Here is a 14,984-nt window from a genome sequence, read left to right on the forward strand (position 1 = left end):
AGCCCTTCTTTCCGAGTTTCTCACTTTCAGACTGACTGCCTTAAATGAGCACTGCAAGTTTCCTGTTTGAGGCTGAATAGCAGAGAGTGGCAGAGCAATTTAGGTTGTGGTCAAAAGGTGGACTTGAGAACAGAAACAGACTGGGACATCACAAACACAGTGAAGCAGCATCTCTCTTGCCAGGTACGTTTCTCATAAGATATAAAGATTGAACTTCCTTTCAGAAGATCTAAAGCTGTATTACTGATGTAAAGCCAAGTTTTATGCTTTGTTCAACCTGGAAGAACTTGAGGATTCTAGTGTAGAAAAATCAACTGTAGTACTATACACTTCCTCAGTAACTGATTTTGTGTTAGTGTATTATGACCTGTATTATAAATACAATGTTACAGCTGCTGCGTTTCAGAGGTTGAAAGGCCAAAGGTGACTTATCGGATGCTGTAAAGTGACTGCTGTCTTCATGGCCTCTGTTCATCTGCTTAGACTGCTGAGCTTGATGACTGGTAATAACGACCTGTTTCTGTCTTTAGTTCTGTTGCTGATAATGCTTTTAAACAGTTCATGCAATGTAAAATCAACTGTCAACGTAGAATGACTGCACCATATGAGTGAGAGAAAAACAATGGGAAAAAAACAACATAAAAGCTGCACAGGTTTTACGAAAATCTTATATCCATACTATTGGTATTACTGTATTATTTTCCTGTAGTAATACTTTTGGCTACTTTGATAATGTGAAAAAGTCATAATCGTGTAACCTCATCAAATTAATCTTTAGTAATTTTGCAGTAAAGGTAGGATATGTTCCTTAGAATTTGAAGACAGAAAGCAGAATACAGGAAGACAGAACATCCACTCATTTCATTTTTAATGAGTTGACAGCAATATTAGGTTGATTTCTGAGAAGTCACTGGTGGTTTTTTGTTATTTTTATAGGGTTGATGTTTCTTAGTGGTTAGCCAGCTTTCATAATAGTATCTCTCTGTGCATCAGAGTTTCTATTTGTGGGTCACCTATTTTATTTTATTATTCGTCAGCAAAGATATTATTACAACATTTTGTGGTTTTGTGATGTTTTTGATCTTCCCTTCTGCTCTCCTCTTCCTCTCACCCTTTTGAGGTACCTCAGTTCTCCAGCAGGTGAAAGGCTTCAGCATTAGAGTACCCAAAACAGTTGTTGCTGATGAAGGAACCTGTGTTGTGGTGCCATGTCAGACAGAACCTTACGATCGAGTTATCTGGTACCAGTATCATAATCTAAAGTATCCTGTTGTTTATGATGGAGTTTATTCTTATAACGTGGAACAGCAGTTCAGAGGACGCACCAAAGTATCTGGCAACGCTGCAGAGGGAAACTGCACCCTGATGATTGACAATGTGAGCACAGCTGACCATAACCTACGTGTTTATGTGTGGATCAATCCAGACTCTCAGACAACTCAGACATTCCATGATCAAACTGTAACTATCGGTGTTGGTAAGTGAATATTGTCAAACCTCCATTTAAGTCAGACTGACCAATGTTACGTGCCAGTTTAGTTCAGTGGATGAGTGGGTGACTGGGCAACCACATGTGTTATAGAGCAGCACCCGGGTATGGGTATGAGGCCCTTTGCTGCGTTTCTTCCCCTCTCACTCTCTCCTCCCTGCCTCCCTGTTCATCTCACTGTAATATCACCATAAAGGCAAAAAGCCAAAAAGTATTATTTAGAAAATGACCATGGTTGCAGGAGCTTAATAACAAATATATATATAAAAAATTCTGTGAAAATGTAAATAAAAACAACTAAAAACTAGTTCTGACAGAATTTGGAAAACTCAAAATCTGTTACACATCCAAGAAACCCAGCACATAACACGGCTACTTGGTTTAAGTGTACAATAGCAATTTGCCATACAGTACATGTCATTTAGAAAATTCTAAATCTCAAGATATACAAGACATTTTTTTCTCTTTATTACGTTTTGTTTTTTGTTTTTTTTAACTTCTAGAAAGAAAAGCTCCCATAATCTACATACAGAAGAAAATGGTGGAAGGGGAGAATTTCCAGGCCAACTGCAGCATAATCTACTCTTGCCCTTTCTTACCTCCATCGCTTCAATGGAATGCAAACACACTTCTGGAAAACTACACTTTTGTGGATTTCCACATGGAAGTGCATGGCCAGTGGTTCTACCAAAAGACACTGCGAGGAGTAGCAACATATCTGATGCATAACAGGAGGATTCGCTGTTCGGCTAAGTTTAAAACCTTTACCATTGGAAGTGAAATGACACTCAACATTTTATGTGAGAAAAGCAATATGTGCTCTAAATACAGTAAATCGTAGACCTACATTTATTTATCTTAACAAACTGTCTTGTTGTTATGATTTCCTATATCCACAGATAAGCCTGTCACTGTTACAGTGAAAAAGGAAAAGAAAGTTGTGGTGGAAGGTGACAGCATCAACATTGAGTGTGTTGCTAATAGTAACCCCCCACCACACAAATACTTATGGTTTATAAGACAATTAGACCAGCACAAGATCAAAAATTCAACTCAGAGTACAAAGCATTTCAACAACATTGCACGAGATACATCTCTGTCCTGCATGGCTCAAAATGCTTTTGGAGTGCAACAGTCCGTCTGGGTGGATCTGGATGTTCAGTGTAAGAAAAAAAGAAACACACACACACACACACACACACACACACACACACACACACACAACAACAACAACAACAACAACAAACCACAATAACATAATAAAAAAAGGCTATTCATCCTAGAAAATATATCAATATTTGTCATCTTAGCAGGGGTGTGGGAAAGGAATATTATATTTTGAATTGCATCGCTACAAGGAAACCAAATATCAATATTTTATTTATCCATCCATCCATCCATCCATTCGCTTCCGCTTATCCTTTTCAGGGTCGCGGGGGGCACTGGAGCCTATCCCAGCTGTCATAGGGCGAAAGGCGGGGTACACCCTGGACAGGTCGCCAGTCTGTCGTAGGGCTAACACATAGGGACAGACAACCATTCACACTCGCATTCACTCGCACATTCACACCTAGTGACAATTTGGATTAATCAATTAACCTATCCCCACAAGCTGCATGTCTTTGGACGGTGGGAGGAAGCCGGAGTACCCGGAGAGAACCCACGCAAACACGGGGAGAACATGCAAACTCCACACAGAAAGACCCCGGCCTGATGGTGGAATTGAACTCAGGACCTTCTTGCTGTGCGGCAACAGTGCTAACCACCGTGCCACCGTGCGGGGAAAACAACATCAGAAGGACCCCAGCCTGAAGCAAAAAAACACCGAAACTTTGCGTCTTTACCAACTGTTACTTTCTACGACACGCTTATCTTAGTGCTAAATATTTTATTTAATCAATTAAAACAATCTGGAAAGAATTAGAACAAGAAGTTTCAGCTCACACACCACCATCCAGAGATAACTTTAGACAAACAAGGGTATGTTAAATCAGCTCAACCGAAATAAGTGCCCAACACTGGACACACAATTTGATGAAGCTACTTCATATTTAAGAGCAAGTCAGTTGCTCAGTCATATGAGTAAAAATAGAATAGCAACCTCCTAGCGTCAGTCAAAAACACCAGTCCCTGTAAATTGAACTCTTTCGCGATGAGAGGAGGTGGAGAAAAGATAAACTCCAGTTATCTTATGAAATCCTACGTGCCAGCCACTCGATATTCCAAACTACTGCCAAAATGGTGGCTTTCCTATCAAAAATTATCCTGGCTAATGGTCACAATCCCCGAACGCTATTTAAAATTTTTAATTTAGTGGTCAATCCCTGCCCTGTTATGCCGCTGGTGTGCTCTCCTGCTCTTTGTGAACAATTTTTAAATCACTTCTTAGATAAAGTTTCATCTCTTAAGTCTTCACTTCCTTTAATGTCTAGCCCTGTTTGTAGCCCTGGTTGTTCGTCTACTTTCCATCAGTTTGAGCCCGTGTCACTCCTTACTCTTAAGCATTTAGTTGAACAACTGAACAATACTAATCCTATACATGATACCCTCCCATCTCGCATAGTTAAGGACTGCTTCGATGTAATTGGACCCAGTATTTTATCGCTATTGAATTCTTCCTTACTCTCTGGCTGGAATCACATTAATGATAAATTCCAGTCTGCCTTCAAACCACATCATAGCACTGAAACAGCGTTGCTTAGAGTCCTCAACGATCTTCTTCTAATTGCTGATACTGGACGCTCTGCGGCCCTAGTTTTATTGGATTTATCCTCGGCCTTCGATATGGTAGATCACAACATCTTATTAGCGAGGCTTGAGCATACTGTAGGCATTAAAGGTGTTGCCCTTGATTGGTTTAAATCATACCTCTCCAATAGGTCCTTCTCTGTCAACCTGGGCACTTGCTCTGTGTTGGGCCCTACTCTTATCTCACTGTATATGCTCCCTCTAAGTGCAATCTTTGAGAAATACCGCACCGCCTTTCACTGCTATGCTGATGATATACAGATCTACTTTGAACTAAATGATGATCTTGCTTTATCCTTGCACTGCTTTCAAGAGTGCATGCGTAAGGTCAAAGATTGGCTCTTAGCAAACTCTCTTATCCTAAATGATAAGAAAACTGAAATCGCGGTATTTAGCAGCAACGTTCCTCATGGCCAACTTTGTGATGCCTTTGGTTCCCTTACCAGCTCCCTTTCTGACACTGTTAGCAATTTGGGCGTGTTGCTTGACAGCTCGTTCAAATTCGATAAACAAGTGTCTGCTGTAGTTAGATGTAGTTTCTACCAACTGCGTCTCATCTCTAAGGCTCGGCACTATGTTTCACATAAGGACCTGGAAAAGCTCATCCACGCCTTTGTGACTTCTAAGCTGGATTACTGCAATTCACTGTATTTCGGTCTTCATTCTGCCCTCCTTCATAGACTGCAGACAGTCCAAAATGCTGCGGCACGCATTCTGACCAGAGCTGGGAAGTTTGCCCGTATCACCCCTGTAAAGTAAAGTGTGTGTGTTAGTCCCCATAGGGAAATAGTTCCTCTGCATTTAACCCATTCACCCCCCAGTGAAGCAGTGGGCAGCCACCAATGTAGCACCCGGGGAGCAGTGTGTAGGGACGGTACCTTGCTCAGGGGTACCTCAGGGTAGCCGTTCAGTGGAGTCAAACCCCCGACCTTCCGATCATGGGGCCACCACTCTACCTACTGAGCTATCCCCTGTTCTAGCTGGCCCATTAAATACCGCATCCAATTTAAAATACTGCTGCTTACGTTTAAAATTACCAACAACACAGCACCGAGCTACTTTAGCAAACTCCTTAAATCGTATGTTCCTGCCAGAGCATTAAGATCATCTACTCAGTTACTCTTGGTGCAGCCTAGATCTCGGCTGAAGTCTAGAGGTGACCGGGCGTTTGCCCTGGCTGCACCAGAGTTGTGGAATAACCTTCCGATTGCGATCCGGGCGTCCGATTCTATCCAATCTTTTAAATCACGGTTAAAAACCTATTTGTTTAATCTCGCTTTTCCTGCTTGTTAATGCTCGTGCCTGATTCTTAGACTTACTCTAGTTTTCTTTATACATATTTTTATGGCTTGTGCTTTTACTATGTTTTTACTTGATATGCATTTTATACTACCCCTGTGTATTAGTGGCAATGACCTGTGAGTATATTTGATACTTTGTTGAGGCCTTATAATACTCATGTTACTTTTCTGTCTTTTATGTTAAGCACTTTGGTATACCGCTGGTTTTTAAATGTGCTCTATAAATAAAGTTTGTTGTTGTTGTTGTTGTTCTGCAACTGACTGCAGCTTGTAGTGACTAAACCCATTTGTAGGCATTTTTTGGTCATGAGTGTGCATATGATTTTAAAGCTTTGTTGGAGATGTTAGCGTATGCCCCGTGAAAGTGTCTGCATGTATGTAGACAAGCATGAACAATTTAAACTATGTTTTACTCACTTACTGTTGTTAAGCAGTTGTAGGATATTTATATTTATCATATCTCTTTGTCATTCCACTTGTCTTCTCTTTGCCATAAATAATTTTAAGCTTCAAAAACCTTAAAACTTACAGTGGCTAAAATGCATGTAAATAATCTTAATTTCTGCCAGAAACTAATTTTTAGCAGAAAGACATCATGGTTTCCTTAGACTTCCACCACTCTTCATTCTAGGGAGTTTTGTCAAAAAGGGCCTTATAAATTGTAAGTTTAGGCCAAGATGATAAATAATTTTCATGTTCACTGAAAGTTATAAACCACACATATCTAAGAGGTTTGCATAAATGTGATGTAGTAATATTTGCCTACCGGCAAATATACTATTTGCCTACTAATATACCTAATATACTGTTTGCCTACCGGGCAAACAGGTCGGTAGGGATGATGCAGTAAACATGGGGCTGCATTACATCCTGCAACACCTCGACCGCCCGGGAACTCATGCCAGGGTCCTGTTTGTGGACTTTAGTTCAGCTTTTAACACCATTGTGCCTGAACTTCTCTCCTCCAAACTCTCCCAGCTCAGCGTGTCACCAGCTACCTGTCAGTGGATCACCAGCTTCCTGACAGATAGAAAGCAACAAGTGAGGCTGGGGGAGATCACCTCTGAAACTCGGTCCCTCAGTATTGGTGCCCCTCAAGGATGTGTCCTCTCACCACTACTGTTCTCCCTCTACACTAACGACTGCACTTCCAAGAACTCGGCTGTTAAACTCTAAAGTTTGCAGATGACACCACTGTCATTGGCCTCATTCAGGATAGTGATGAGTCTGCATACCGGCAGGAAGTTGAGCGGCTGGTACTCTGGTGCAGTCAGCACAATCTGGAGCTGAACACTCTTAAAGCTGTAGAGATGACAGTGGACTTCAGGAGACATCCCTCAACTCTGCCCCCCCTCACCATATCAGACAGCCCTGTGTCGACTGTGAAGACCTTCAAGTTCCTGGGTACCACCATCTCCCAGGACCTGAAGTGGGAGACCAACATCAACTCCATCCTCAAAAAGACCCGGCAGAGGATGTACTTCCTGAGACAACTGGGGAAGTACAGTCTCCCACAGGAGCTGCTGATCCAGTTCTACACTGCGGTCATTGAGTCTGTCCTGTGCTCTTCCATCACAGTCTGGTATGGAGCAGCCACTAAACAGGACAGGAGCAGACTGCAGCGGACTGTGCAGGCAGCAGAAAGGATCATCGGCGTCCCCCTGCCCTCCATCCAGGATCTGTACCTCTCAAGAACCAGGAAACGGGCAGGGAAAATCATCGCAGACCCCTCACACCCTGGTCACAGACTTTTTGATCTGCTGCCCTCTGGCAGACGGTACAGAAGCCTGCAGACCAGGACCACCTGACATAGGAACAGTTTCTTTCCCCTCGCCATCTCCCTTCTAAACAGTTGACCTGTCACACTGCTCCCACTGCCAGACTGCAGCTGCACCTTATGTACATTCTGTAGTATTCATTCCACCTCATTTCATTTCTGTATTTTATGTATATAAGTTTAGATTAGTTATTTATAGTTGGTTTACACAGCGATGTGTATGTATGTGTAATGTGTATATATAGACACGTGTGTGTGTGTGTGTGTGTGTGTGTGTGTGTGTGTGTGTGTGTGTGTGTGTGTGTGTGTGTGTGTGTGTGTGTGTGTGTGTGTGATTTACATTGCTGTGCTTGAGAGGCACCATCTACCGGAACCAAATTCCCTGTATGTGTCTGCACATATACTTGGCCAATAAACACGATTATGATTATGATTCTGATTATGATTTATATTTGGTCTTTTTAGATCGCCCTGTAATCCTACCTGAGACCTCGTGCCACCTTACAGGAGACCTTCTGAGGTGTATCTGTTTGGTTGATGCATCCCCTAATGCTTCTATATACTGGATTATAAATGGAAATTACACCCATTTGTCCTCATTCACCTCTGCTTTGACAAATAAGAAACATGTAGTCTTTGGGGAAATAAAGATTAAAGTTAAAACCCAGACCAATGTATCGTGCACAGGCAGAAACCCACATGGAAGTGACACCAAAAAGATACCTGCAGTCAGTTTGTCAGAATCATGTAAGTAGCACTTAAGACTAACAGTGTGTATATGTTTGTGTATTCAGGCATGAATGGTGTTTACCCAATTTCCTTCGGGGTCAACCTTCAGGATCAATAAAGTTTTATTGAAATGAATTGAATTGAATTGAATGTGTGTCTGTAAAAAATGTTTCTTTGTTTTTCAGCCCTTTTGCTGTGGCTCATGCTTCCAGGAATGATTTTCCTCTTTGGATGTGCTGTTCTCATTTACAGAAAATATCCTGTAAAGAGGTTGGTAAACTGTGTTTCATGTTATTGTTTTTGGTGTTTAAGATGTAAAAGTATTAACACAGATTTCTTTTTAAATACTTGACAAACATATATTTCAAATTTACTAAATTCAAACATCTTTTAGATTATTTTTTGGAGGAGGTCAAGTCCAGCAACAACAGATAAACAACATTTTTCATCGGTGAGGAAAATCATTTCAAATGAAGCTACCTCAGTTTTGATGATGTGTTGTAAAGATATGATAATTAGTATGCAATAAGTAAAGTAGCCTTATTTATCTGAGTAATCTCTTCTGTAAGAGCTCAAATATACATATGAAAGGCAGCAAAAACCTTTACACAATGATTGGGGGTCAGTTGCTGCAGAATATAACATGGTATGTCTCTAAATGAGCAAAAATATTTAAAGTTTCTGGGTGGCTTTGTAATATTTTTCTTCTAACTTTTGCTAGCTCACAAAATGAAGACACACAAATACACCTACACAGACCTGACAGAGCCCTGGAGATGGAAAGACTTTCCTGTGTTTATGACAATGATTTCCTGGAAGAAATGCAAAGATCGGCGAGATCTCAACACTACCAAAACAGTGAAACGCTTCTCCAAAGCAAAAATGAAACAGAGCCACCTGACGAGGTTTTACCACAGAAAATACTCATTTCAAGTTTAAAGCATATGAAATCACCCTACATGTATCAGAATGGAAGTTGATGTAGATCTTGACACATATAATCAAATTGCTTAAATCAGACTGTACAGTTATGTTATGCTATTGTTTTTTTAACTATTGTAATTTCTCAAACATCTAAAAGTAGTAAAATTATATATTTTACTTCCCACAAAATTTGTATTGCAACATGAGGGTTTATCTGGAGTAATGACCAGAGGGAATTTGCTGCTGTCTCACACAGTAGGTTCCATTGATTGTTGGAGCAATATAGTCTACTTGCAATGCATATTAGAGTGACATACTTTTGTACTCTCAGTTTTCTCTTAAGCAATTCTGTTAGACTTGTCACTGTTAGACTAGATAGTTTTGCCAAAGCATCAGTTATATTTTTGAACATATACATGTCTACCTTTATTTCCTGTTGCAATCTTAACGTGTTAGTGTTCCTAATGCTAACAAACAAGGAAATCAATATTTAAACAACAGAAAACTGAACTGCAAGCAGAAGAATACTTGTTCTTTACTCCACTGCAAAACTGACAAACATCTATAATCATGCCAAGGTGGGAATATATTCAAATAAGGATAATTAAAATATTGTGGAAAAACAATTTCTTACACAATGCCCTCTTCTATGAGAGGTCTAAGTTTGAATATAAAATATACTGAATATATATATATATATTATATATTTGAATAAAAGTTTATGATTATAGAATTTCAGACAAAGAAGAGCCAACATCAATTGCAGTTTTGCATTTGAGTTAATATTAACTCACTGGTGGCTGCTATTGCTTTTTGTAGTCCCCTGTGTGTTTGATGGAGCTTGACTCAGTGTTTCCAGTTTCTCACATTTTATATCAGCCCATCTTTGAACCCACGAGTTAAGCTGTAAGTCTTTCATGAAATACAGCCGGAGTCAGACTAGTAGTAGTTTTAGTCACAGCATTTTGGAATCTTCTGCTGCTGCGTAAGTAAATTTATTTACCTAATGAAATGAAACATACCAGAGCCTGCTTGCAGTTAAGAAATTGAGCAATTAAAATCATATCCAAAAGTTATTTTAATCATATTTTTAGTAAACGGAAACAGGATCACAATTACAACTGAGGTTACAACTGCATCTATTGCTCAAACGTCATCATGCTGATCTGAATTCTTTAAAATCAAATGTCTGTGACAGAGAACACAAATTATATGCTGATGATATAGCAGTATTAAGCAAATATGCTATTCATTCTGTGTCAGTGTTATTAGAGGCTGTTGAAACATAGTTATCCAGTTACAAAATCATCTGGTATAAATCAGAAAACATACCAGTATCTTCAGCTTGCTGTCCTATTCAAAAGAATGAACCCACTGTGCAGAGTGATGTCTTTTAAATGTCCCTTTTAGACGTACAGTTTTAGTCCAATTGATGGGGTTGTTTTGTAAACCCAAGCAACATCTTTTTCGACGTCTAACGTCTAGTGTTGACATTGGTAGGACCGCCGTGTACGGGCTATTTATAGTCCACAATGACCACATTTGGATTTGTGGACGTCTTGTTAACATTATTATTACTTGACATTTTAAGATGAATTTCGCCATTTTTAATATTTCAACACATTTTAATAAATGACAAATTCAACCTGGTTACAAACAAATAAGTTCATTAATTGAAATAAGTACACCAATTTGAAAACCAAAAAGAAAACCAAAACCATCATAGCACTAACCCCATACTATGTAAATTATTTAGTTATTTGCATCCCTGTTGTATGAAATGTGCCTCTAACAAAATAGAAACAACAGAAGATCTTAGCTGCCAAAAAGGCTGTGATGTGTGATGTGTTATTATTTTCAAAAATGGAAAATTTGTCTGGGAAGCCAGAGGAAAATTTATCCAGTATAAAATAATTGTTCGGTATTACCACACTTTCTAGACAATGTAAGTTTATTCAAGGATGCTTTATGAGGGATTTTTAGGACAGAAACAGGTATAAAGAAAAAAGCTAAGCTTCTTCTTTTTTGGACAACAACATGCTTACACACAAAGTTGTTCCAAGTGTAAAAATAGAAAGTAATTTTAAAATGTCATTTGTCTTTCTAACCAAAAACATTTCAGTTGATATGTGTGTTTTTTTCTAAATGTTGATTTAGGTCAATAATGGTGGAGTCTACAGTGAGGAGTGAGATCATTCTCTCAGTTTACATCATTTCATTCCTGATCGGCTTCCCCTGTAATCTCTTGGCTCTCTATGCGTTTAGTACCAAGATCTGTTCCAAGCTACGTCCAACAGACATCCTGCTGCTTAATTTGACCATCTCCGACCTGCTGTTTTTGGTCATCCTTCCTTTCAAGATGCACGAGGCAGCATCTGGTATGAAGTGGGATCTGCCCAACTTCATGTGCTCCATCACTACCTTCACCTTTTTCTCCACAATCTACACCAGCTCCTTGCTGCTGATGGCAGTCAGTGTGATCCGCTACATAGGAGCAGCATTTCCTATCACCTATCATCTACTGCAGAAACCTGTGTATGCAATTGTTATCAGTGTTGCTGTTTGGCTCATCTCATCAGCACACTGCAGTATCATTTTCATCATCCAGCATCACCCATCTCTGGCCAGTAATAACTCCAATGCGTGTTATGAACAGTTTTCAGAGAAGCAGTTGAAGATCCTCCTCCCAGTACGTCTGGAGATTTTCTTTGTACTCTGCCTCATACCTCTTCTTATTTGTGTTTACTGCTACTTGCGCTGCATCTCGATTCTGTACAGCCTGCCCAGGATATCCCAGATGCAGAAACAGAAGGCCATTGGCATGGCCTCAGGGACTCTTGCTGTGTTCCTCATTTGTGTTCTGCCATACAATTTATCTCATTTAGTGGGTTACATCCAGGGACAAAGCCCAGAGTGGAGGTACTACATGTTGCTTCTGAGCTGTTTCAACACCTGTATCGATCCCATCATCTTCTACTTTTCCTCGTCTACCTTTCGCTTCTCAAGTGAAACATTCATTTTTAGGAAGTGGTTCAATTTTTTAGGACTGAAAAGGAACAACAGCACCACTAACTAAGAGATGGAAAAATACATTTTCAAAACTAAATGTACCATTAACACATTTAAGTTCACTGCTGATGATGATCTAATATTTTTCGAAAGGACTGTATTTTCCTTTTGAAACCGTTTTTCCTGTTTTCCACAAAATTCAAAGACATGTTTGTTGCATATGAAAATTTCAACACTTTATTTTATTTTTTCATTCAAGTGCAAATATCAAAATATAAAATGAGCCCTGCAGCCCTGACACAAAACTTCCTCTTTTCTTTATTTTGGACTGGCCACTTTTCTGCATTCATGCAGTCTGCAAGTTATTTAGAAAGAGGTATGTTGTTAATTACAAACCACACACATTAAGTAAGAGGTGATGGCACTTCTAAAAGGCACCTAAATCAGGTTTTACATTTATTTTAGCAAACGATAAGACACATTTTTCGTCAGTGAAATATGTGGGATTTAAATGATTGGAGTTTTTTCGTTTGTTGTGTTTTTTGCTCTATTTTTGAAAGCTTTTTCATATAACAACTGATTTTCTTTATTAGTATCAATATATAGTAATTTATTTAACCTTAACTGCAAAGCTCATATGTAATATATATCACTGGGATATTAGATGCTGTAACTACAGTTCTCTACTGGTCCTGAACTTTGGACTTTAAATCGCATCCAAATATCAGTCAGTGAATTTAAAAGCATTTGAAATGAGTGGAACTGTGTTGTTGTAAGTCTTAATGAAATAGATGCTAACTATGGAACCTTGTTAATATTGTTGAGATTATCCAAGCTGTCATAGTCCTGAGTCATTTTGACCCACCGTTCTTGGTTGTCTTGTGTTTTTGTAATTTATTAGTTCATTATTTATTCTAAGATCCCTAGGTTGTTCCGTTTAGTTTATTGGATGCCCCCTTGTATCTCTGCCCTCTGTATCTCCCTATGTGTCCCTGTTTCACATTGTGATGTGAGTTCTTGTGCTGTGTCTCCCTTCGTGTTTCATTCTGTTATGTTTTCCACGTTTCCCCAGCGCGTCATGTCTGTGCTCTCCCTCGTGTTCCCTCGCTCCCTCGTCTGCCTCTCCTCCACTCCCACGTCATGTCTCCTGTTTTATTGTGAAGGTCCCACGTTTTCATGTTCATTCTGTTCAGTCCAGCCTCCCCTGTCTCGTTATGGTTATCCGTGTCAGCTGTGTTCCTCATGTTTTGTCACTTCCTTGTTATCCCTCTGTGTATTTAAGTCAGCATCTCCCTCAGTCCTCTCTCCTCCTTCATGCTGTGTGTTCCCATGTGTGCATCTCTGTAAAGTTTAGCTTATATTTTTCCAGTCTAGTTTAGTTTTGTATCATTTCCTTGAGTCAGCAAATAAAGCTGCATTTTGAGTTCATTCCCGTGTGTTGCGAGTCTTGCATTTTGGGTCCAATCTCCTGCGTGCCACACAGCCATATCATGACACAAGCTCCTTTTAGTCAGGTGCAATCTTTAATTTGAAGTTATGGTGGATCCCATATGATAGAGCATGCCTCAAAACAAGTTATGGTGGTCTACAAGATTCCAAAGTTTTACCACCAATAAAATAAAAATTTTAACATTTTTGTATTTTTTTTCTTCCCTGGAGCTGGATTTTCTCATGTTGAGGAAGAGCTTTCCAGATGTTCAGTGTTATGGTCCCATCTTTGCTCAGGACCTACCATTTTTCTGTGCTCGACCCATTTCATTTCATTTTGTGGTTTCTCCAGTGCGTGCATTTGTGTAATAACTTTGAAGACCTAAAAAAGACTATTTACTAGGGCTGGGTATCGTCACTGAGTTCTAGAATCGATTCAATTCTGATTCACAAGGTCCCGAATCGATTCGATCCACGATTCGATTTAATTCGATTCGATTCGATTTAAATCTGGGAAATTTTGACAGTCAGAAATATAATTCAGATCAGTACATTTACATATTTTTGTATCAATAAAAAGGAAGCTGACACACGCAAGACTTTATCACAGGTGTGAGCTTCACAGCAGATGCCTTTGTGTCAAAGTAGCTGAGGATAAAACACAGAAAAACATGAAGGTGATTTTCCTGGCCTGGGATTTTATAAAAATATTCTGCAGTAGGGATGGGTATCGAAAACCGGTTCTTGTTGAGAACCGGTTCCCACTGTTTCAATTCCTTGGAATTGTTTGCCATTTTTGCAAACGATTCCCTTATCGATTCCAGTCGCCCCGAATGACGTCACCACGTTGCGGAGTGTCATTTACCTGGCAGGAAACATGGCGGCTCAAACGCTAAAAAGTTTGGTTATACTTTACAAGAACCGATGACAACAGGGCAACTTGCAATACTTGCAAAGTAGATACTTCATTTAAGGGAGGAAACACTACGAATATCCAAAAGCATTTGCTCACAAAACACGCGATGACCTTAAATGAATGTCGTGTTTTTAATTCCGCTCCGGACTCGTGAATCTCAACCCAGCAGCAGCGGTAACGTTTGCACGTCCTCTCCCGTTAATGCGGCAGGTAAATAATCAACTAACAGTGCATATTATGTTAGCGCGATCTGCCTTATTACAAAACCTGCCATTACTGCGCGTTTAGGTGACCATGATGAGAGAGACAGAGTCTGGCTGGCGCTCGCTGGCAGTTCTTGCTGCAGTCTACCGGTAGCGTCTCCTTTCAAGCCAGGATAGACTAATGTCACCGAGCAGTGACTAAGTTTGTGGTAAAAGGCTTGAACCCATTTGCCACAGCAGATGATTTTCGGTAAGTGAATGTGTTTAATTGTAGGCAGGGACATTACTGGATATTCTTGTGTAATTGCTACAGAATAATTTATGTTATACTTTGTTATTGCTACAGAAGAATATTTATTTTATTATTTTACATTTACAATTTTTTCCCCGGGGTCCCCGTGACACGCCATTGAAGAGCCATAGGCTGGATCTCTTAAGATCTCACTGTTGGATTTGTAAG

At 39.7% G+C, this 14,984-nt stretch overlaps 1 protein-coding gene across 1 annotated transcript; it reads left to right on the forward strand.

The window, feature by feature from the left end:
• The first annotated feature begins 11,132 nt into the window (after positions 1–11,132).
• On the forward strand, positions 11,133–12,044 carry LOC146622694 (free fatty acid receptor 2-like). Its single transcript, XM_085364902.1, has one exon. The coding sequence runs from the start codon at positions 11,133–11,135 to the stop codon at positions 12,042–12,044; it is 912 nt and encodes a 303-aa protein (XP_085221028.1).
• Positions 12,045–14,984: the final 2,940 nt, after the last annotated feature.

Source organism: Diplotaxodon limnothrissa, linkage group LG11 (assembly GCF_057381915.1).
Source record: "Diplotaxodon limnothrissa isolate DT_005_m linkage group LG11, D_limnothrissa_male_GT1.1, whole genome shotgun sequence".
Classification (NCBI taxonomy): domain Eukaryota; kingdom Metazoa; phylum Chordata; class Actinopteri; order Cichliformes; family Cichlidae; genus Diplotaxodon; species Diplotaxodon limnothrissa.